This window comes from Hyperolius riggenbachi, chromosome 10 (genome assembly GCF_040937935.1).
Source record: "Hyperolius riggenbachi isolate aHypRig1 chromosome 10, aHypRig1.pri, whole genome shotgun sequence".
Lineage (NCBI taxonomy): Eukaryota > Metazoa > Chordata > Amphibia > Anura > Hyperoliidae > Hyperolius > Hyperolius riggenbachi.
This window is the reverse complement of record NC_090655.1, coordinates 86,777,340-86,798,524: the sequence shown is the minus strand read 5'-3', so window position 1 is coordinate 86,798,524 and position 21,185 is coordinate 86,777,340. Positions and strand designations below refer to the sequence as shown.

The 21,185-nt window shown below is 41.2% G+C and overlaps 1 protein-coding gene across 36 annotated transcripts in view; it reads right to left on the bottom strand.

Annotated features, from left to right (window-relative positions):
• Positions 1-21,185, bottom strand: part of ANK3 (ankyrin 3) — an 825,851-nt gene that overhangs the window by 17,069 nt on the left and 787,597 nt on the right. For 22 of the 36 annotated variants that reach the window (XM_068258485.1, XM_068258465.1, XM_068258464.1 and 19 more), the window contains 5 exons: positions 20,467-21,136; positions 19,853-20,174; positions 10,795-10,923; positions 6,350-6,433; positions 6,124-6,195 (listed from right to left, as the gene is read on the bottom strand). In XM_068258485.1, coding sequence (XP_068114586.1) covers positions 6,124-6,195; positions 6,350-6,433; positions 10,795-10,923; positions 19,853-20,174; positions 20,467-21,136 — 1,277 coding nt within the window. The remainder of the gene's footprint in view (positions 1-6,123; positions 6,196-6,349; positions 6,434-10,794; positions 10,924-19,852; positions 20,175-20,466; positions 21,137-21,185) is intronic. The other 14 variants (XM_068258457.1, XM_068258458.1, XM_068258461.1 and 11 more) reach the window with 7 other exon arrangements.

Genomic DNA, 21,185 nt, shown 5'->3' with positions numbered 1-21,185 from the left:
AGCAGATTTAAAAACTCAAAACGCTCAGAAAAACTCCTCTGGTGTGCACCAGGCCTAAAACACAACTGAACAGAGGTATATGGAGATTTTAGTGTTTTTATTCCTTTTTAACAATACCAGTTGCCTGACAGTCAAGGGCAGCACGGTGGCGTAGTGGTTAGCGCTATTGCCTTGCAGCGCTGGGTCCCCGGTTCGAATCCCAGCCAGGTCAACATCTGCAAGTTTGTATGTTCTCCCCGTGTCTGCGTGGGTTTCCTCCGGGTACTCAGGTTTCCTCCCACATCCCCAAAAACTTACAGATAGGTTAATTAGCTTCCTCCAAAAAAATTGGCCCTAGACCACGATACATACACTATACGATATAGACATATGCCTATGGTAGGGATTAGATTGTGAGCCCATCTGAGGGACAGTTAGTGACAAGACAATATATACTCTGTACAGCGCTGCGGAAGATGTCAGCGCTATATAAATACTAAATAATAATAATAATCTCTTTGGATGCAGTAGTGTCTGGCTAATCCAGCCAGAGTACCTGATCTTGTTCAGGGTCTATGGCTAAAAGTATTAGAGGCAGTGGACAAGCAGGACACCCAGGCAATTTGCATTATTTAAAATGAAATAAATAGGTCAGCCTCCTTATCCCTCTCACTCTAGGTGTGCTTTCAATTCTGAAGCTCTCCCATCACTGTAAGGCAGAAACCACACGTGCATTTTTCCACATCTGAAATTGCACAGCAATGTAAGTCAGTGGGATGACTCCTTACTTGCCATGCAATTTCCAATGCATACCTAAATACACAAAAAATTGTCAGAGGAAAACCGTGTGGATCAACCAATTTGGATTTTGAACAGAAAATATTTCACAGCCAACTAGGGGTTTAAAAAATTGGCAAGAAGTTTACATTTCACGTCTTTACAACCATGGCAACTGGACACTGTACAGAACTCCCCTGAATCTCTATCTCACAGCAAATGTAATTTGCTGCACAGTACAGAAGTATTTTTGTATTATTATACCTGGAGAACACGGCAATAGTTTTTTTTTTATTTAAACCAGGGCTATCCAACTCCGCTCCTCAAGGGCCATATACATGCCAGAGTTTAGGATGGACTGAGAAATGGAGAAGGTGTTTCTGCTTGATGAACCACACCTTGCCCGATTCAGTCTCATCAATTAATTTGAGCTATGTTAAAATTGTGTCAGGACCTCGGCCCCGAGCTCTAGAGTTGGACAGCACTGGTTTAACCTCTTGAGGACCACAGGCTTACACCCCCCTAGTGACCAGGCCATTTGTTACAATTCAGCACACTGCAGCTTTAATAGTGTGCTGCACAGCCAAAAACTTAACACACAAATGAATCTGCCCTTCTTTTCTTGACACCAACAGAGCTTTCTGTTGGTGGCATGTGATTGCCGCTGCGCTGTTTGTTTTTCTATTAATTTAAATGTTAATTGTTTTTAAATAAAAATGCCTTTTTTTCATCCCCTATGAAAAGATGGACTAACCCAAGATCTGTTGGTTCTGTCAGATTTCTACTACCTACTGTAAGTGAAAGCAACATAGGAGAAAAGTATTGTATGGCTAATTTACTCTGGAAGAAATGTACTTCTTATTTGTATGTGTTTTAAATTTTAAGATTTTCGTGACAGTTCCTCTTTAAAGGGAACCAGAGACGAACAGAGTACAAAAAATGAAAAAGCTTTTATACATACCTGGGGCTTCCTCCAGCCCCATAAGCCTGGATCGCTCTCATGCCGCCGTCCTCCGCTGCCTCTATCGCCAGTACCGGGTCCAGTCACTTCCGGCGGACACGACCATTTTTCCGCATACACAGGGGCTCCCTCCATACCATTACACATGCGGCTGCGTAGTGTGGAGCCGCACGCGTAAGGATATGGAGGGAGCCCCTGTAATGCGGAAAATTGGCCGCGTGCTTCTGCCGACTGGCCGAAAGTAGGCGACCCGGTACCAGTGGATAGAGGCAGTGGAGGACGGTAGTGTGGGAGTGATCCAGGCTTATGGGGCTGGAGGAAGCCCCAGGTATGTATACAATCTCTTTAAAGCACACATGAAATGAGAGGGAAATGGAGGTGGACACATTTATTTCCTTTTAACAATGCAAATTGCTACCTCATGGTACTGCTTAGAAGACCTCAGTGGGTCACTAGGTGCACTCATGCATTGCCTGCAGGGAAGTGCGGTTTAACTGGGAAACTTGTTTTATATAGCTTAATAAAGATTATAGATATATACACGGAAATTGCTATCACCCAGATCAGGAAACTGAACACAGAGGGCTTATGGGGTTATTTTGGGAAAGGGAGGTTTTTAATTTTTGTTAGGATCCATGTTGTATACTGATACTAGTTTGATATAATTCAGTATGCAAACTGGCCTATACTGTATCTCCTATTTGAATGTTCATTTGAAATGTTTTCTGATCCTAATGTTTTGTGGGATAAAACTAAGAAAATGCCAATAGTAAAAAAAAAATGCAAATTGCCTGGCTGTTGTCCTGAGCATCCAGGGTAAGCTGCGCAGGAGGATCTCTCAGGCCCTGCTGGGCTGATTTGCATAATATTTTTTTGCTACACGCAGCTAGCACTTTGCTAGCTGCGTATGCATACCGATCGCCGCAGCTCCGCGCCGATTCGCGCTACCCGCCGCACCCCCCCCCCCCTCAGACCTATCAGCACCAGGCAGTGCTGAGGGGTGGATCGGGACTCCTAATGACTGGATTAGCTACAAGGAGGGGGGGGGGGGAACCAGTTAACTTTTATCAGTATGTTTTTTGAATGCACAAGGAAAACTAAGTGCCTGGAGGTAAACCTTTTTTGTTTGTTTCAGATTCAGTGTCAACCACAGTAAATAAAGCATAGAGTAAACAATATATATTGCCACTAAATACATAAATATATTTACCGTATAGCCTGGACTATAAGTCGACCTTATGTATAGGTCGACTCCAATGTTTGACCATATTAAAGGGACTCCGAGCAGTGCAGTAACTATGAAAAGATGCATACCATTTTGAAGTTCTCTTTTAGGCCCTACGCCTTTTAGTTTTTTGCTATTTTTGTGATCAAAATTGCGGCTGCCACGATTTCGATCGCGAAAATAAACTAAAAGGTGTTTATATATCGTTGGAAAGAGCTTCAAAATGATATGCATCTTCCCATAGTTACTTGTATTACACAGGACGACTTTTCCCTAAAGTCGGCAGCTCCATTCAGCACAATGCAATGAAATACAAGGAACCCAGGGGGATATAATTACAAACATCATGCTGGTAGGTGTGAGGATATAATTAATTAGTTGTGGGTATGCTTAAAGGCATAGCCACAGGCACTGCTCGGAGTCCTTTTAACTACTAAAGGACCGAGGTGATTGAAATCTACGCCCTGTTTTGGTGGTTATCTGGCTGGCAGGCCGTAGATTTTAATCACCGCCACAGCGTGCATCCGCCGTTTTCGTTGCTCCCTGTCGATCTCGCAGCTGAATTCCCGCAGTGTCCCGGTGCAGCTCACTTGCTCTGCCTGTCTCTATGATGGCAGAGCCCTGTGAGCTGGTCAGGAGCTGATTTAATTGGCTCCTGGCCGTGTTTATCAAAGTAAGCAACTCCCATTGGCTTACATTGACAGACACGGTCAGGACCCAATGAAAGCGGCTCCTGACCGGCTCACAAGACTCTGCCGTCATAGAGAGGTGGATGTCAGGAGGATCCCGGCGTGCGGCGGGTATATGCAGCGATTCCTCGGAATTCCGTCGGTATTGTACCAGTGGTCTCTGGTCCTTAAGGGGGCAGAGACCGCTTGTACTTAAGTGGTTAAGCTGGCATGTTATTGACTTAGGAAATGCCAAGAAAAAACAGCACAAAACATAAATCTATCCAGCAAAGTTGATGGTTGTACGCGGGGACCAGGAGGGGTTAATGAATGCACTGCATACAGTAATGCAGCCATTAACCACTCCTGTCCCTCAAGTGCAGCCAATAACTCATATAGGCCCCTTAGTGCAGCAATTATTCACCCCCCTTCCTGCAGCCCAATATTATCCCCCCTGCACCTTTACTTGCTAATTGTGGCCAAGACTTTCAGACTTGTGTTTTCTTGGCATTTCCTTTATCAAGAAAGTATCACTTACCACTGGGTACATTTCTGCAAATGGGAATGCCACTAACAGTACACACATTACTCAGTGTGCTCAGCGGTGCTCGTGATTAGAGTATAAGCAGTAGCGTTCCTACAATAGGGCGCAGGGGGCGTGGCGCACCGGGTGACAGCCAGCCAGGGGGGTGTCGCCACGACCCCCCATTGCAGACAGTGCAGGAGGGGAAGATCAGAGCTAGAAGGAGGGGTGACAGGGATAGCGGCGGGGAGGGGGGAAAGATCCCCCCCCTCCCTCACCTGGATCCCCTCCTTCTGCCTCTCTCCCCCTCCAAATGACAGCGGGGGCAGCGGGCAACTTACAGGCAGGGTGGGTGGGCAGAGACTACTTACTTTACTTCTGCGTTCCAGCAGCTGGAACGCTGGGTCGCCGTCACGTGCCTCTTCTCCGCCTCCAATGCGTGTCACAGCATTGGAGGCGGAGAAGAGGCACGTGACGGCGACGGAGCGCTCCAGCTGCTGGAACGCAGAAGTAAAGTAAGTAGTCTCTGCCCACCCTGCCTGTAAGTTGCCCGCTGCCCCCGCTGTCATTTGGAGGGGGAGAGAGGCAGAAGGAGGGGACCCAGGTGAGGGAGGGGGGGGGGGGATCTTTCCCCCCTCCCCGCCGCTGCCCCTCCTTCTAGCGCTGCTTTCCCCCTCCTGGAGCAGCTATACTGGGGGCAACTAAACTAGCTATACTGGGGGCAACTAAACTAGCTATACTGGGGGCAACTAAACTAGCTATACTGGTGGCATCTATACTGGGGGCATCTATACTAGCTATACTGGAGCAACTATACTAGCTATACTGGGGCAACTATACTGGGGCAGCTCTGGGGGCAACTATACTATCTATACTGGGGGCAGCTATACTAGCTATACAGGGGCAACTATACTAGCTATACTGGGGGCAGCTATACTGGGGGAAACTATACTAGCTATACTGGGGGCAACTATACTGGGGCAGCTCTGGGGGCAACTATACTATCTATACTGGGGGCAACTAAACTAGCTATACTGGGGGCAACTAAACTAGCTATACTGGGGGCATCTATACTAGCTATACTGGGGGCAGCTATACTGGGGGCAACTATACTAGCTATACTGGGGGAAACTATACTAGCTATACCGGGGGCAACTATACTGGGGCAGCTCTGGGGGCAACTATACTATCTATACTGGGGGCAACTATATTGGGGGCAACTATACTAGCTATACTGGGGGCAACTAAACTAGCTATACTGGGGGCAACTAAACTATCTATACTGGGGCAGCTCTGGGGGCAACTATACTATCTATACTGGGGGCAACTATACTAGCTATACTAGGGGCAACTATACTAGCTTCACTGGGGCAGCTATACTGGGGGAAACTGTACTAGCTATACTAGGGGCAACTATACTAGCTAATACTTTAAAGTACAGTTAGCTCCGACCCTCATCCGGTCATGACCACGCCCATTTTTTTAAGGGGGGGTGTCTTTTAATACCCAGCACCGGGTGCCAAATGCCCTAGGTACGCCACTGAGTATAAGTTGACCCCTATACGTTTATTTAGTGAGAAAAACCTACATTTCTAGACTTATAGTCGAGTATATACTGAATTTGCAATACTTACCCAACTCAAAAGCTCCTAAACTGATAATTACTAACTAGCTTTCCCTGCCACAGCATTACAGAACAATGAGCAATGCTCTATTACAGCCCATTTGAAGCCAAAAAATTACAGCAGATGTTAAGATAGATGGGACCTTACAGACTAGCCAAGGATTAGGACAATTGGAATCTTGAGCCTTTACTCATTGCATCAAGTCATGCAGTATTAAAAAAACAGACCAATGCAGAAATATCTCAAGCAACTACTTGGTCAATTAAAACAAACAAAACAGGTACACAACATACATATTGTGCTACAGAACAATGGAACTAGAAGACACACAAGCATGTTTCAGCAGAACAAGCTGAATTACTTGCCCCAACTGTTACAGTTCCACCAACTTTTTTCTCTTGTGGAACCATAACCCGTCTGACGACTTTCCGTGTCACCTGTGAGAAGCAGGAATATATCTGTTTCTTATATAGAGCATTAAAAAATACTAAAGAAAAACTACTGCACTGCATCAGGAGTCAAACAAGGAAATTAAACCATTTCACACAAAGGATTCTGGGAAATCACAACTGCAGGAAACAAAGAATTTACTTTTTTGGTGATGATGTTGCCTTCTTCATCTGTATACTGTTCTTCTGTTACAGATTCACCAGGAATGTTTTTAGCTTCCTCTCCCTAAAGAGCGTCAGAGCATTACATCAATCATACATCTTATGTCCTATATATGGCACGCCAGACATGCAGGGTAGGAAAAACACACACCCTGTGCAGCAGCATGCGAAGGTAAGGTTAAGCTGGCAATACAGCCATGCTAAAATAATAATAAGGTTCTATTTTTGTCAGTACACCACACATCTATTGAACAATGTACATATTTTGGCCAACAGAGGAAGTACCAATAATATCTGCCCATACAGTGGAAGACCTGACCACGTATGAGTTCTCTAAGCTGATGATAGTGGTTGTGGAATACCACAGACCTGGCCATACACAGTGATGTACAGATCGGATAGAGGAATGGAGTAATAAAACAGTTACTTGAGAGCTGCATAAAACAGCAGTGTGGATCTCAAGCAATCACATCTATCAGTTTTGGTTTCAATCAGGTGACAGAGTAACGTGACAGCCCAAAGATATTCCAGCTAGGCTACATCATTTCACATAGTCGGGGTATGCAAATATTTCTCAACTTTGTAATCATTTCCACTCAGTAAGTATAATATTTTCGTAGTTTAAAACTAAGTTTAACCCATTCGCGTTCCGTCGTTTTCACGTGAGAAATGTTCACCTCCCATTCATTAGCCTATAACTTTATCACTACTTATCACAATGCACTGATCTATATCTTGTTTTTTCCGCCACCAATTAGGCTTTCTTTGGGGGGTACATTTTGCTAAGAGCCACTTTACTGTAAATGCATTTTAACAGGAAGAATAAGAAAAAAATGGAAAAATTATTTCTCAGTTTTTAGCCATTATAGATTTAAAATAATACATGCCTCCATAATTAAAACTCACGTATTGTATTTGCCCATATGTCCCGGTTATTACACCGTTAAAATTATGTCCCTATAACAATGTATGGCGACAATATTTTATTTGGAAATAAAGGTGCATTTTTTCCATTTTGCATCTATCACTATTTACAAGTTTAAAATTAAAAAAAATATAGAAATATTTCATCTTTACATTGATATTTAAAAAGTTTAGACCCTTAGGTAAATATTTACGGTTTTTTTTTTTTTTTATTGTAATGTTTTTTTTTTTTTTATAGTAAACATTTTATTTGGGTAGTTTTGGAAGGGTGGGAGGTAAACAATAGATTTATAATGTAAATGTGTGTAAATTTTTTTTTTCTTACAGATGTAGTATTACTTTTTGGCCACAAGATGGCGGCCATGAGTTTGTTTACATGACGTCACTCTAAGCGTAGCCCACGCTTAGAGTGACGCATCAGGGAGGGAACAGCCAGAAAAAGCACAGCTTCCGAGAGAAGCTGTCGCTTTTTCAGCGGGGGAGAGGAATCAACGATCGGGCACCATAGCCCGATACATTGATTCCGTGGCTAACCGAATCCGCGGCCGGGAGTGCACGCGCGCGATCGGCCGCGGGAGCGCGCATGGTTCCTGGACGTAGAAACTACGTCCAGGAACCAAAATAGGTTAATGCCAATTAAGTCCAAGTTTAAATCCTTTTTTTTCCTAAGCAAACAAAATTCCTTGGTGAAAAAATATGCCCCATTAGTTATTACACATAGATATTAACTGAATTGATCAGCTAATTATTGTGACACAAATGTATGAAAGTACACCTGTAACGTCCCTACAATCAAAAGTACATTTTAAGCTAATTTAGTGAAGTTGTTTAACCTTCTTTTAAAAAATATATACTACTGTATACAAAAGTGAACACAGTGGGCATTTTTCTAACATTTTTTAAAATGAGAAACACAGAAATAGATTGTGGCTGCTTATGGAGAAGCTGAGGTAATGAGAAGGTTATTTCCCTTTAAATTATGGTAATTCATTTAATTTTTAACTTCTGCATTCAGAAATGTGTATTTGTGGAAGAGTAGAAGGGTTTACAACAAAGGGGAGTGTCAGGAGCATTCTCCCTTCCTTCTGCCTTACAACAGTGCTGTTTGTTTAGATCATTAATGTTAACTCTCTATCAAAAGCTGGGTATCAAAACTACAACAAAGCTAGCCCAAAATGTCATGTAGTTTTGACTGTCAATGCTGTTTTTGTCAGTCTTTTCTGTTAATTTAAACTGAGGTGGGACTTTTAGTTTCTAATGTTGTATTTTGAATTGCAGTATGGCAAAAAGAACCGATCAAAGGTTCTGAAGAAATAGCACCAGCTAGTCATCTTTAGGGGTAGTACCGTGGTTATATTAATAATATCAAAACAAGACTAATTCAATAATTTATCATCTGTGAATAGAACAAATATACCGCTCATGACCCCAGAGGACTGCTCTGGAATACAGTGATCTAAAAACTGTGAAAATATAAAGTAACTAATACCTGATCCACTCACTGGTCCCACCTTTATTCTCATAAGCAATTCAAAATAATGAATATAAGAGTATAAATGCATGCTGGAACTACATTGCCTAAACAATTCTACCTGTTTGTAGGAATTATACCTGTGCTGCATTAAAGTGACACTGAAGTGAAAGAAAAAGCTTATGATGTAATTATTTTTATGTGTAGTACTGATAACTAATAGAACATTAGTAAAGAAAACAGTCTCATATTTTAATTTTTAGACATCTAGCTTTTTTTTTTTTTTTTTTTTTTACAGAGTAACCAAGCAGCTCGGGTGACCCAAACCACTAGGAAAGTATAAGGGACTAAAAGAGACCGAAAAGCCCTCCTACTAAAAAAAGCAATGCAAATAACACCACGCATTGCTTTTTTAGTAGGAGGGGTTATCGGTCTCTTTTAGCTGCCTATACGTTCCTAGTGGTTTGGGTCACCCTGAGCTGCTTGGTTACTCTGTTGTATTGGTTCTGGCCTTATCTCATACAGTCATAGCAATCCCTGCCATTTACTGAGGAGGACCAAAAGTCCAAAACAGGCTGTCTACATGTGGGGTTGATGTGGCTGTGTAAAATTTAAAGCTATAGGCTTGCTATACAGCAGCGGTTCTGGATGCTAGCCTGGCTACAGGGGCAAAAAGAGATAATTTGCATATTCAGTAGTGGTGCATTGTGGGTAACCACACATGTTAACTTAAAGCTCAATTATTGCAAGTTCCCTTCTGTTTTAAGAAGGCAAATCACACCATGCTTTTTTTTTATGACATCACATAATTCTGTCAAATTTGCAATTACAAGTCATACTCTATATTTTAAACAATAACACAAGCAGAGCTAATGGAATTTTCAACTTCCCTGGAGTAAAATCTTGTATAAATCTGTCTCTGTTTCTTTGATGTACAAGTGCTCCAGAAAACAGCGACCTAAGTTGGGTCAGAGAGCTCAGAGAGGGTCTTTTTCATAGCTAACAACTGAAGTTTTTTAAAGCAGACCTGAACTCTGAACTTCCTTTCTGCTCAAAAAGATATGCAACAGCATAACGACCTTTAAAGAAAAACATTTCTTTGTTATAGCTGATACAAATCCTGCAATAAATCTGCACTGTTTCTACTTTCTGTTTTCATGGAAGCAGACATATTGTCAACACCCTGTGCTTTCAAATGAGCTTATCTGCCATGTCAGTCAGGTGACAGAGGGGAGAGATCAAATTACAACTTGTGATTAGAAACAGAGAAATGCACCCTGTATGTATTTAGCTTGTCTAATCTCTTCTCATCTATGTTTTCTTGTCCTGTGCAAGAGTTCAGGTCCATTTTAACTAATGTTCTAGCTGTACTACACAGACAAATCATTATCTCACGTTTATTTTCACTTCAGATTCCCTTTAAAGCTCACTGCAATGCATTCACTGTAAACCAGTCAGAGAGGCATTGCTTCTGTAAGAATTGCAGTCAGCCCCAGCACTCCCATGGTGCAGATCACATCACTGCTGGTACCACATTTTTCCAAAGTTAGTTATAATTCTTTCTGATCATCGACACCAGTTATACTCCACCACATTTTCCACCATGTTAAGCACATATTCCAATACGTGCTTTTTGCTCAATCCACACTTTGGTTAATAAGGTAACTTACATTTTTACCCTGATACTAATATTACAAAATGTTAATAGGTTTGCTTGCGATAGACTATACACAATATAGGGGCAAATCTGCATGCCATAAATGTGCCAAGGGTAATAAATTGTGCAAACAAATCAGAGATCAGTGGTCACTGATATCCACCCTTCATACAGCTGCCAGCGGTTATTTGCTTTTGTGGGGAGTTGCTGCACTCTGTGCCTAGTTCTGAAGCTAGTAAAATGCATAGGTCAATGTATTTATATCTAAATACAGAAAAGTGTTAAAAGTTGTTAAAGCGATATCAACAAACCAAGGCCTCAAAAAAAGAAACCCATGCTGGGATCTGTGACAGCAGCCAGACATACTCGATACCTTATATATAATTCTCCGCCGAGTAACTTTCGTAGTGATCCTTCGTTCCTCATCAGAGCTCGAGTCACTTTCATATTCATTGTCACTAGAAGCCTGATAAATGCATTTTAGGCATATTTTACCAGCAGACTTTAAGGAAAAAGAAATATTTTTTTTATATACGAAACAGGAAGGGCAATGGGGATTCTGATGCTTCACAGAAGATACTCAGATATGTGCTAAATTAATATTGCAGGCATAAGTAGACAGTGAATATGCACCAACACCACATCACTTCTTTGTAATTCTTTATTCCCCAGTGCGCAGACTAGATGCAAGCTGCCTCTGGACCCCTCATGATGCCTTCTATAAGTAAGCTTGCTTCTGAAAACAAACAGAAGTGCTCTGCTCAATCATTAGTCATGTGACTTCCTGAGAGGCCACTGGAGATTGAGGTAGACAGAGACTAATAAGTAATGCTGGCCAAACAATTGTTTAATTTTTTCTTTTCTATTCCCAGCCAATTCGGTAACTTTGATTCAATCTCCTGGTCATCTATTACCAAAACATATATGGCCAATTCCCTTTCAATCCATGAGGTATGACTTTTACGTGAGCTATTGTTGTTGATTGTCTGCAGTTTGATAAATACATTTTGGACGTTTTTATAAGAGCGACTAGTGAGCAGATTCCTTCCTTATCTGTTAGTGGGCGTGGCATGCTTGCATCCTGCTCCCGCTGATCAGGGGTTGGTTTGAGCAGATTTGTCTGGCTTCTTGTTAATCCACTCAGGCTCATTTTTTTTAAATCTCTCCCACTCTACTGGGGGCTTTCCAGGGAGACCAATTTGATAGTGTTAATACATGGTGGGGCTGAGTAAAAGAATTGGTATGACCACCATATGCCTTATTCTGCAATGGCCACTGTAGAAATCATCTGAGGAATTTGGTTGCGTGGAGGAGTATATCTAAAAGAAGCATCACACTAACTTCATGCCATTGGTTTTTGGTGCCGGCAGTGTGTTCAGGGTACATGTTGTGAGTATGCATTTACTTTTTAGCTGACTGCTGAAAATGAAGCATACACTTCTGTTACTGTTTTCACAAGCAAACTAGCTTATTGATTGCATCTTATAGAGACCAGAGACAACATAGATCCAAGTCCATGCCCAGGAGCACTAGGAGGAAGAAGGAAGTGAAGTTCAAGCGAAACAGGTGCATTTAAAGGACAATGGGACCTGAGGGGCATATGAAGGCTGCCATATTTATTTCCTTTTAAACAATACTAGTCGCTTGGCATCCTACTGATCTTTCATGCACCAGTAGTGTCTGAATCACATACCTGAAACAAACGTGGCAAATGCAGTCAAATATATGATCTGCATTCTTGTTTATAGTCTAGGACTAAAATTATTGGAAGCAGAGGATTAGCAGGACAGCCAGGCAATACAGCACTGTTTAAAAAGGAAATAAATGTATCAGCCTCCATATCCCTCTCGGATCACTTCTCCTTTAAAGACAACATGGCTTATATGCTTGTTTAATATATCGTCCAGCAAGTTTGTGAGTTGTTACATGTGAAGTGTGGTCACTGACTAGTGCAAGCTACACAGTTGTGTAGACAAGCATTGCTTTTATTTGGAATATTGACGTTCACCTAGATGTAGTTGTGAAGTGGGACAATTGGTACATTTCTGTGCTCTCCTTGGGAATATTTTTGAGTTAATACCGTAATTAAAAAACTATATTATTTTAATTACAAAGATGGAACTTTTTTGACTTCCTAATGGCAATACCAAATAAAACAGCCAGAGCACAGAAAGGCTACTAAGGACTTTAAGTCTATTGAAAACACGTATCTCAGTACTGTGTAGATGTTGACATCTTATATACTAGAAAGACTGTATGTGTTCTGAGCTCAGAAGCTACACTACAATCTCCACTGTGATCACGAATATCCCTGTCACAGAGCATTTATATGATTACTTTTCCAACCAAGCCAGCTGGAGCCAAACCGTAGCAGATGATGAAAATAAATAGATGAGTAAGGTTATTTAGGCTCGAGTACAACGAGCACTAGTGCCTGTTCTGTTCCCAGGTGCATCCTATCAATGCTGAGGAAACACCTGAGAACTGAGAATTCCCAAGCTTGGTTACAACAAATTATATCTTACCTTCCAGCTCTGGAGCTGGTGAAAGGGGTGGGGTGGGGTAGGGGGGAGAAGATTCAGATGCCTGTGAGCCTATATAAATAAAGGCACAAGTCTGATGCTATGCTGGCATCCCAAGCACAACAACAAAATCATAAGAGAGATTAGAGACCCAGCATCACCAGAGAGATAAAAAGTAAACCTAAGTACAACACATACCTGTAGTTAAACATTTCCTTAGCAATATATTATCAATCTCTGATGTTGGTGAATTGCAAATTATCAGACATGGCTTATCAGCTCTGAAAAACCAAATGCAGGCAAAGGATTTTAAAGAACCCTATGTGGACATTTATAATCCAGACAGCAGCAGAATCAGTTTTACATGTTGTGAAAACAAGTTAATACGTCTGTATAGGAGGTTTTGCTCTGCTTCGGTGTACTCTGCACTCCACAAACCCAACATGACAAAAATGCTAGAAGCCGAGACAGATTTGTGACAAAAGAAGTGGTTTGCGGAGGTTTCACTGCATCAGATCTATTTTCTTGAGGGATTTAGCAATTGTTGCCGTCTCAGGTTTTACACTCTTTGCTGCATCTGCATTGATGCATGTCCTCCAATGCCTTTAGGAACCCCTTTTTTTTTCTGATTCATAACCAGTACTTTTGATTTACTAATATGCAAGTAGAGCTTTGCAAACCTGTTTAAAGTGACCACGCTTACATCCGGATTACCCTCATTTCGTTTATAACCCAAAATCAAAATTGCAGTGAAAGTGTGTAGCTCAATTCAGCTTGCTGACACAAGATTCCTGCTTCCTCCCTCCCTTCTACTGACAGAGGGCGAGGACTGGCGTACGTACAAAAAGGGCGCCTGGACAAAAAGGGCGCGGGGTGTAAACTCTAAATAATAATTAATCATTAATAGGGTTTATAAAAATAGTGTGCTATATTTCGTTTACAAATAAAGTTTAACAAAACTATAAATCATTAAATAATGTTTATAAAATCGGAAATTGTAAAAACGTTAATCTTCCCTATTTCTAAAGTTAAACTTATAATTACGTTTATTAAAAAAACAATAATATATGTTTAATTGTTATAATTGTATATTATTGTGAATAACCTTCATTTATGGTTTGTTCTTATAATAAAATCTGAAAATATTCTTTATAACGATGATATAAATATAAGTACGTTCGTAATAAGTGTTGTAAAACATTAGTAATTATTACTAAAATTTGACTAAAACTATACCTAAGCCTACTCTTACACAGAACCCTCCCTGTACCTATCCCTAACCCCTAGACCCCCCTGTTGGTGCCTAAACCTAAGACCCCCCTGTTGGTGCCTAAACCTAAGACCCCCCCTGTTGGTGCCTAAGTAACCCTCCCTGTACCTACCCCTAACCCCCCCTGTTGGTGCCTAAACCTAAGACCCCCCCTGTTGGTGCCTAAACCTAAGACCCCCCTGGTGGTGCCTAAACCTAAGACCCCCCCTGTTGGTGCCTAAACCTAAGACCCCCCTGTTGGTGCCTAAACCTAAGACCCCCCTGTTGGTGCCTAAACCTAAGACCCCCCCTGTTGGTGCCTAAGTAACCCTCCCTGTACCTACCCCTAACCCCTAGACCCCCCTGTTGGTGCCTAAACCTAAGACCCCCCTGTTGGTGCCTAAACCTAAGACCCCCCTGTTGGTGCCTAAACCTAAGACCCCCCTGTTGGTGCCTAAACCTAAGACCCCCCTGTTGGTGCCTAAACCTAAGACTCCCCTGGTGGTGCCTAAACCTAAGACTCCCCTGGTGGTGCCTAAACCTAAGACCCCCTGGTGGTGCCTAAACCTAAGACTCCCCTGTTGGTGCCTAAACCTAAGACCCCCCTGTTGGTGCCTAAACCTAAGACCCCCTGTTGGTGCCTAAATCTAAGACCCTCCTGTTGGTACCTAAACCTAAGACCCCCCTGGTGGTGCCTAAACCTAAGACCCCCCTTTATTATGTGGATAATAATGTTTTACAAATTGTGACTCCAAAAAATATATTCCAATTTACATTACGTACTGATCGCTTTATTTTGTGAATAATGTTTTAAAAACAGTAAGGGATAAAACTTTAAATAAAAAAATATATTGCAATTTACATTACGTACTGATCGCTTTATTTTGTGAATAATGTTTTAAAAACAGTAAGGGATAAAACTTTAAATAATGTTTTAATTATTTAAATTAGATAAATATATTTAGTATTTTCATAAACGTTATTCGGCACGGGTGCATTTTATAAACGTAAATCAACACAAGCTCAGTTATAAATCATTAAACAGCTCCGGGAGCTGTTTGTAAACTTTATTTAGCTCCGGGCGCCGTTTGTAAACTTTATTTAGCTCCGGCGCCCTTTTTTCCTGCTTGGCGCCCATTAAACGTTATTTATTATGGGAGTGAATGGCGGCGCCCTTTTTGTCCACTAGCGGCCTGCGCCCTTTTTTCCCAGCTCCCGAGGACTGATTTACATGGGAGACAGCAGCAGTAAGGCTAGTATGAGCTATATTAAGGCTGCCATACATTATCAGATGTTTTTTGAAAGATTAGATGTTTGATTCAATAAAAAATACCAGGTTTGAACTGCATTAAGCAATATAATGTTAGTGGCAGCAGAGGTCAAACCAACATTCCATCAGTTGTCTGCTGACATCCAATACCATATCAAGTGCATGACAGTACCTAGGTACATGATCAAGATCACTAATATATCAATCCTACACCTGATAGTGTATGATGGGCTTTATGCCTGGTACACACCATGCAATTTACCATCTGATACATGGGTCGAATCGATTATACAGACGTGATCGGAAATTCAAATCAGAAAACGATCCGAAATCAGATTGGACCAGTTGTAAATAATCGATTTGACCTATCTGATGGGAAATTGCAAGGTGTGTTCCAGGCATTAGACTTTTGCTGTAGTCAAACTCCACAGAAATTCTGAAGTGGCTGTATAGAGGGAAAAAACTGTACTTGAGTTCAATGCTTTGGTTTAAAGAAACTGATGTGGATATAAACTGCAGGGTCACATTATAGCATGGATGTACTTTAACATAAGTGTGTCTAAAATAAGAAAAAGAATGAAGCTCTGATCAATAATGTAGTGTTACAGACTTTGTATATGTAAATGTTGTCAGAGACAAGCTTGTATTTTAGAACAGAATGAAATGGGCCAGGAGCATCCCCATACACCATGCTGTGCAGATATAATTAGCACATCAGAGTTATACTAATGAGATTAGAAAGTCAATTTAATACTGTAGAAGCAGTGATAGCTTCAGAGAACAATGTTTAAGCCTGTGGTTTATTAAAATAAGGAACCTGTATCTTACTATACATACTGGGATTAACATGCATATATCTTAATACAATAATAATACAATAACATTTGTAAAGCGCTTTTCTCCCATAGGACTCAAAAGTAGTGTAAAATAGAATTGCAAATACACTGAACTGTTAATCAGGGACTAACTTAAAGTTTTTTTTAACACACTAAAGTGTAACCACACTAATGCTTTAAAACCCATCTCTGAAAAAAATACTTAAGATGTACAGCTTACAGGATTTCCAAGGTGAAACAATAAATGCAGCTTTACGTACCTGGGGCTTCTTCCAGGCCCTAGAAGCCATTTGTGCCCCTTACCAAAGATCTGGTCTTCTTCTGGGTCCCGCTGCCAGCCTCTGAAGGATCGTTCATCGCCAACCACTGATGAGTGGTCGTCTTCTGCACATGTGCGAATGCATCTACATCATCGGGAGTGTATTGCACAGGTGCAGTACACTCCCAGTGATGTGGGCATGTTTATGGGTGGGGCTGGCGCAGAAGACGCTGGCCTATCGAGAGTCGGCGATCCTTCAGAGGCTGCCAGCGGGACTCAGGAGAAGACCGTAGCTGCGGCGAGGTACACAAATGACTTCTAGGTGCTAAAAGAAGCCCCAGGTTAGTAATGTGCTGTAATATGTACGAACAGAGGCGCCAACAAAAAAAAAAAAAGAGGGAAGTCAAGGTGGACTTACCTCCCTCTGATAGTAGACATATACTCAAATGCAGAGTAAAAAATATACAATTTATTCACAGCTCCATAAAATCGTAACGCGTTTCGCGGTCAACAGTCCCGCTTCATCATGCAGTACAGGAGCATATAAAACTGGTTTAGGTCCATAAAGCGTGTGGACCTGAACCAGTTTTATATGCTCCTGTACTGCCTGATGAAGCGGGACTGTTGACCGCGAAACGCGTTGCGATTTTATGGAGCTGTGAATAAATTACATATTTTTTACTCTGCATTTGAGTATATGTCCACTACCAGAGGGAGGTAAGTCCACCTCGACTTCCCTCTTTTTATCATTTCTAGAACATTGTTTTACTCTGCTTGGTGCCTCTGTTCGTACATATTACAGTACGATTAAGTCCACCCCTGGTGGAGGGGTTCTTTCCCCATTTCCTTATCTACAGAGAGCGACTTTTATACCTGAGTGGGGTCAGGTACTAATACTCCCCACCTGCCTGTCAAGTAGTTACCTGATGGTAACCCACCTTTGTGAGTATAAAAACCTTTGACATTACATTATATATTGAGCTTACCAGACAATATTGCACTATTGGGCTCTTGGTGTCCTCTGTTTTGTTTTTACCAGGTTAGTAAAGCTACATTTATTTTTTCACCTTGGTATTACTCTAAAGGTGGCCATACATGGTACAATTTTTCATTTTTTTCGATTAGATAATTTAGTTCAATTATTCCGTTAGATCGAATAGAAAGATTTTTCCAGCATGTCCGTTCTGATTTTTCTCGGATAATTGTTCAAATTTCTTGATCGAAAAAAAATAAAATAATTTTCAACTTTCATTCGATTTGATCATTTAGATTGAATAAACAGGATAATCAAATGTTTTTATTGTATCATGTATGGCCACCATAAGAAGTACCTGTGAGATGTGACATTATAAGATAAATGTGTACATGTTAAAGAAACACTGAAGCGAAAAAAAAGATGATATTATGATTTGTATGTGTAGCACAGCTAAGAAATAAAACATTAAGATCAGATACATCAGTGTAATTGTTTCCAGTACAGGAAGAGTTGAGAAACTCCAGTTGTTATCTCTATGCAAACAAGCCATTAAGCTCTCTGACCAAGTTAGTTGTGGAGAGGGCTGTTATCTGACTTTTATTATCTCAACTGTTCCTGGACTATTTACTTTTCCTCTGCTAGAGGAGAGGTCATTACTTCACAGACTGCTCTGAAAGACTCATTTTGAATGCTGAGTGTTGTGTAATCTGCACATATTATAGAATGATGCAATGTTAGAAAAAACACTATATACCTGAAAATAAAAGTATGAGAATATTTTCTTTGCTGCTAATCTTCTAGTAATTATTCATAATACACAACCAATTCACTATATCATATTTTTTTTTCGCTTCAGTGTCTCTTTAAGTCCCAGTTCTACTTAGAACTTCCTTTTCTCCTCACTGTAATGGTTAAGAATCAGGGCTTTTCATCACAGTTTCTCTGCAGGCTGACTGCTGTCTAGTAACCCCCACTAACAATAAATTAGAGATCATAAAACTCTTGATTGGCTGAGGAGCACTTGAATGTGCAAGGGAACAGATAAAAAAACTCCAATAGTCCAAGACTGGTTTGTGTAGAAAACAAAAAACATAAACAAATTTGTGTCATTTATCTGAGACAGTTGGAGCTTTTAACCTGCATGGTCATGCAATCAACAATGTCATTGTACAAGTTTGCCAACATCTATGTAGAGTGAGGTCTTACATTAACAACCTATTCAGTAAGCATTCATACCAGTTGAGCTTCATACCCATATGCATTAAAACTGTACAGTGAGATCACAACAAGACTGGCCAGCCTAAGCATATAGACATCAGAGAATCATTAGTCGAGCGCACATGAGCGAACCATCCTCAGGGAAATCCACCAGTAATCTGGAACGTATGTTCTGTTGACCATATATGTTTATGCAGAAGAGAACACGAGGAATAGGGCAGCAGGAATCTCTAGCATACCTTATCTTAGGGGGTTACAACTAACTGTCCAGTAGATTATTCTCCCTAAGAACAGGCACAAAAAGGGTATGTCATGAATAGTGGCGTAGCTAAGGAGCTGTGGGCCCTGATACACATTTTACATTGGGGCCCCCCAAGCACTAAATACATAACAATTGATACAACGCACCAAAACCTGCCAATGGCAACTACAGTGTCAGAAGTGCAAGAAGGGGATGGGGAACAGTTTGTTAATGATAACTACTATTCAAAGTATCTATAGAAGTGATTATTATGAGCACAGGACCAATAGAGAGCGGATACTGCAGTTGAGGGGGGGCCCCTCTGGCCCAAGGGCCCGATGAGGTCGCAACCTCTGCATCCCCTATTGCTACGCCCCTGGTCATGAACCTATAGACACGAGGAGGCTAGAGAAAGCAGCTGTCACCTCCTGGATTGTTTTTTCATGCCATGTGTTGTCATAGAGCATTATCATCATAACGTGTACTTGCCCACCTTGGTTGGTCACGATTCCTACATACTTTGTGTTACAAAGTGGTTTGAATGACAATCCATGGATCACTGTGAATTGACTTCATCTTAACAACCTAAGGGATATGTAACAGTACAGTGTGTAATAATTCTAAATTAAAGCCTCACTGAAGAATTCAGGTTTGCTTTCCAATTCAGTTGATCATGTGTATTGACGAAAATAAAACCATAGTGAGAAATAAAACAACGCATCTCAAATAATGAACTCCGCAAGATGAATTGTGCTGAAAAATGCAGGCATATTTTGCAGACCGTGTGCACAGAAGACATTGCTGACATGATCTAGATATCACCTAAACAGCAAAAATCAGAAATAGGTTAGTAATGTTACCTTTTCTGCAGATGATCCCTCTTCTGCATGTGTATGGGGCCTGGATTTGCCTTCTTCTAAGCCAGTCCTTTTAGCACTAATAGGCAATGAGCTTTTATGCTCTCCAGTTCCTGGTCTCTGATGTCCTGATGATGGTGAAGTCTGTTCCCCTCTCCCACCAGTTCCTTGAAGTGATTTTGGTTTCTGCTTCTCATTCAGTCTTACAGGGTCTTTCTCTGGCGCATTGGAACTGGTCTTACCTTCTGATATAGACTCAGAAGGGCTCACACTAGATTCCAGTCTTCCTACTTCTCCTTTGAGGTACGAGGTAATTGTCTCATGGCTACAAAATAAGGAATAAACTTAAGTATCATATGTTTATTTATTGAAATCTGTGCCCCAATTGGAAATATTTCTTCCCATCCTGTGACACCACAGGGTACAAGTGAACATCAATCCAACCAAAACAAAACTGCACTTTTTCTTTTCTCTCTGTAACAAAATAAGAACTGCAGTTCCACTATAAATCTTATGAAGATTATACAAACACGTTTTTCTGAATGTACACTGCAAGACCAGTGCATATATTTACATAAAATAAGTTATATTTGGCATAGGGCATGTCTACTACAAACCTGTCATCCAGTCTTTCCAAAAGCTCATTGCCGATTTTCCGCTCCATTGTTGACTGTTCTGCCTGGGTACTTGATGTGTCTGTGTGCCAACCTGCAATTGAAGAAAGTTCTTGTTCTGCTTGTTGAACATTTCTGAGGATAGCCTGCACCTTCTCTTCAGTCATCTCCTCTGACTCCTCAGTCTCTTCAAGATGAAGATGCTTAAAAAGTAATTTAAACCTTTCTTCAGTCATTTCCTCCTCAGGACCAGACGTGTTTCTCTCCTTTTGCACATACTCCTGTCCTATATGACCCACATTTTGATCTTGGTATCGAATGGCCTTTTCAACTTCAATGTAGCTTCCTTCACTTTCTGGTTCCTCATGCAATTTGATATCTTCAAATTTCACCCGATGAATGGCCATTTCATGAGAAGCACCCGGACTCTGAATAAAGTCCTCAGGTCTGCTGTCATCTATCGACATGTCTTCTGCAGTCACCACAGGTGGAGCAGCTGAAATGTCTCCATCCCCCTGTGAAGTTACTAAAACGTCACTCAATCTAGTAGGAGTTCTAAAGGGGGACTCTATGCTAGAGTTATCACTAAAGAAATCATCATGGTGTAGGGGGATGGGAGGCACATAACGTAAGCCAGTGGGAGTTTCCAGTTCCACTTGAATGGTTGGATAACCTGGGGAAAACAGTACACTTGAACTGAATGGAATGGATTGTGAAATTAC